This window comes from Prunus dulcis, chromosome 6 (genome assembly GCF_902201215.1).
Source record: "Prunus dulcis chromosome 6, ALMONDv2, whole genome shotgun sequence".
Taxonomy (NCBI): Eukaryota; Viridiplantae; Streptophyta; class Magnoliopsida; order Rosales; family Rosaceae; genus Prunus; species Prunus dulcis.
This window is the reverse complement of record NC_047655.1, coordinates 15,548,535-15,552,049: the sequence shown is the minus strand read 5'-3', so window position 1 is coordinate 15,552,049 and position 3,515 is coordinate 15,548,535. Positions and strand designations below refer to the sequence as shown.

The following is a 3,515-nucleotide window of genomic DNA, read 5'->3' as shown; positions in this document are numbered from 1 at the left end:
TGGTGGCACGGCTCTGGCCAGTTTTGAGGTCCTCATGTCGTCACGAGCGCGTGGGATTTCGCGGATCTCAATTCGGAGTCCGTTTGAGCCCCGAACGGATTTTCTATATCTCGCGATCCGTGGGTGCAGTGTCGTTTAACCGTTCGATCGCGCTGAATTTTGGATATGTCGGTCCACGTGATTTCAGGATCATGTAGGATTCGACGGATCGCGAATCGGAGTCCCGGATACTCCGAAATCGCGAACCCTGGGGCTAGGGTTAGGGTTTTAAGCGATAACGCGATTTTGGTCAATCCGACCGTCCGATTCGGACCAAATTCGCAGAACATGGTTCCCGTTGTATGAGAAACCTTCCGGGAAGCTCAGATTGGCCATCGGACACCGTGGACCCCACAGGTCCCGGGTCGGCCGATCTGACGGTTTCTCGCTTAACAGAGTATCGGACCTTCCAAAATCGGTCCCAGTGTCAAAAAGGGATAATGTGGGTATAGGAGTAACTTGAGATGAAATGCACGTATTTCTAGGAGCCGGGGGCAGGGTGTTTAATTTAACTTTTATTTATTCAGCAGTTGTTTAATTAATTATTCTTGATTAAGCAGGCGCCAGGAGTCCGGCTAACCAGCAGGAGGGACCCTCGAGAGGTCCAGCTAGCTCGGACCAGCAGTGAGTGGACTTTTCTTTCTTAAAAGGATTTTATAATTATATTTCATATTTGATCTTGAATAAGTGATTTAGTATAAATTTTATTATGCAAATGCTTGTATTTTTATGAAAATTAGCTAAGCAACAGAATTGAGATTTTTGAGCTAAAACAGTAGCTTAGCCCAGAGTTAGCAGAATTCAAAGGATAGCAGATTTTATCAGAAACAGTGATTTTAGACCACCATGTACCCACCTTACAGTTGGTGATTACCCAGAGTTGGACCGATGTCGACGGACATCCGGTCCGATTTCAGTTAGTCAGTGCACTTGACTTGCCTCACGAGTTTCGGGGACGCTTGGACCGTGAGTGCCAGGATTTGCGGCTCGGCAGACTTGGTGTCCCGAGACCTGCCAGATTGCGGCTCGGCTGACTCTGTGTCCCCGAGACCTGCCAGGATTGCGGATCAGGCTGACTACGGTCCCCTGCATCCTGCCCGAGCGACTTGAGTGACTTGGTGTCACCGAGGACCTGCCGGCGGATCAGGCTGATCATAGTCCCCTGATTTCGCCAGTTTGCGGCTCGGGTGGACTGCGTGGCGCCCGAGACCTGCCAGGGAATTGACGGCTATCAGGGGTACAGTTAGGTGGCAGTTTTAAAAGATTTTAAGTTTTAATGCAGTTACGATTTCATGCATTTTTATCAATATTTTGATACTCCGTATATGTTATTCGAATATACTGTGTATATCATGTTAACATTTATATAAATATGTTTATTTACATTTATTGAAATGTCTCGAGTTGATTATGAGTAGATTTTAATTTTATATCCCTATGTTTTTCAAACGGGGGTTATTATGTTCTCAAATGTTTTCATAAGCAGTATTTTTGTCCACTCACACTTTTAACTTGTTTTTCGCCCCCAGGCCTTAGAAGAACGAAGGAAACCGCCCGGGCCATCCGCTTAGCTTCCGCCCCACCACCAAGTGTAGGATTTTGTTGTAACTCCTTGTAAATCCTGTAAATTTGTATAAACATGCTCTGATATCCTGTTGAACATAAGAAACTGGAGTTGTGACCTGTTTGCTGGCGTAGTCTGGTTGTTGGTAGGATTTTGAAATTGTTTGACAGGTGGAAGACTTTGGGTATGGTCAAATTACAGGGGAGACTCTGACGAATTTTCGGCAGAAGTCGGAAGAGAATTTAATTAAAGAAAGGGTAAAAAGGTCATTTGTGTCCGACATTCACCAGGTGTCGGACACGCACAGGAGTCGGCTCGGTTTTCAAAGCGAAAATTGGGTCGGGTCCTGTCACATAGATTATGAGATTGACAAGAAAAACATGTTGCAGCACCTTGATTTGGGGTTGTATCTCATGCGGAAGCGACAACAACAGTTGGAGGATGTAGAAATAGCTGACTGGACAACGACCGATTTTTTTTTTATGGTATGTCATCGGCCTTGACCAAGTGCCGTCAATAATTACACATTATCCATACACACCTTTATCGGAGGTGTTTAACCATTGATTGTTTTGTATTTCACAGAATCACATAAGTACTTGCTTTTCGGAGAATAAAAGGAAAAAACAGCAGGTTGGGTGGAAAATCAGAAAAAGTTTACTCAACGTTGTAAATGGGAAGGTTCCTCCGTGTGGGTTGGATTGGCAGAACGTCTATACGGTGTATACCCCATTTATGTTGACGAAGGACAAGCATTGGGTGGCTGTAATGATTGATCTGGTATTGTGTGAAATCAAAGTGTACGATTCAAAGGTTTCACTAATTCCAGATGACATCATAAAGGAAGAACTCGCCCCACTATCAATTACGCTTCCAAATCTTCTCAACACCATGGACTTTTATGAAGAAGGTGTTTATGCAAACAATTGCAGCCGAGATTGGTGGTGTCCGTGGCCAATAGAGCGTGTGGATGTTCCACAACAGTCTAATGAGTAAGCACCACTTTTTTTAAAATTTTAGTACTTTCAATTGTCAATTACGTTAGAATGTCATTAGTTGAATTGATCGAGTTCTTGTTTTGCTTCAGAGGCGATTGTGGCATGTTTGTGTTAAAGTACATTGAGCTTTTGAGAGCTCAGCTTCCGTTAGCTACTTGCACCTCGCACAACATGCCTTTTTTTCGGTTGAAATTGGCTGCGGAGATCACAAGGGGAGATGCTTACTTCCCATGATATTGGTTGAAGATGACAAATGGTACAGTATATGGTTTTGGGAATGTCCATTCTCAAACTAATGTAAATACACAATTGAGACGTACAAATCCTTTTCGAATTCTACCGCTAACTCCTTCATGACATTTACATGTTTGTTAACCAAACTGCATTGAATTGGAATTTTAAGACTGCATATGTGAATTGGGATTTGAAGATGGCTTTTTAAGTGTATTACATCATTGCAATGCGATATGTCATTGTTGATGCAAGCCAGCATTAATCGCAATGTGTTGCATCATAATAGGTGTCTAAACATCCGAAAGGTTTTCGGCAGCTCAGTACCATAAAAGTAGAAACAAAGACCCATACACAAAATGAACAACAATTCACTTGCGTTTCGACAAGCAATACACACACAACAGACAAACAATATACACAAAATTGGCCTGCCATATTCAGACAATAGACATGCAATATACACACAGTATACATGCAATATACACACAGTATACATGCAATATACACACAGTATACATGCAATATACACAGAATAGACATGCAATATACACAGAGTAGAGATGCAATATACACACAATAGTAGGAAAATATACACACAATAGTAGGAAAATATACACACAATAGACATGCAATAATGATGCAATATACACACAATAAGGGAGTGCAATAATGATGCAATA

General features: G+C 42.3%; 1 protein-coding gene across 1 annotated transcript in view; it reads left to right on the top strand.

Moving 5' to 3' along the window:
* The window catches only part of LOC117630352, a 6,799-nt gene extending 5,189 nt beyond the window's left edge, over window positions 1–1,610 (top strand). The window contains exon 2 of the mRNA XM_034363089.1: window positions 1,569–1,610. Within this exon, the coding sequence (XP_034218980.1) occupies window positions 1,569–1,610 (42 nt within the window). The remainder of the gene's footprint in view (window positions 1–1,568) is intronic.
* The last annotated feature ends 1,905 nt before the right edge of the window (window positions 1,611–3,515 follow it).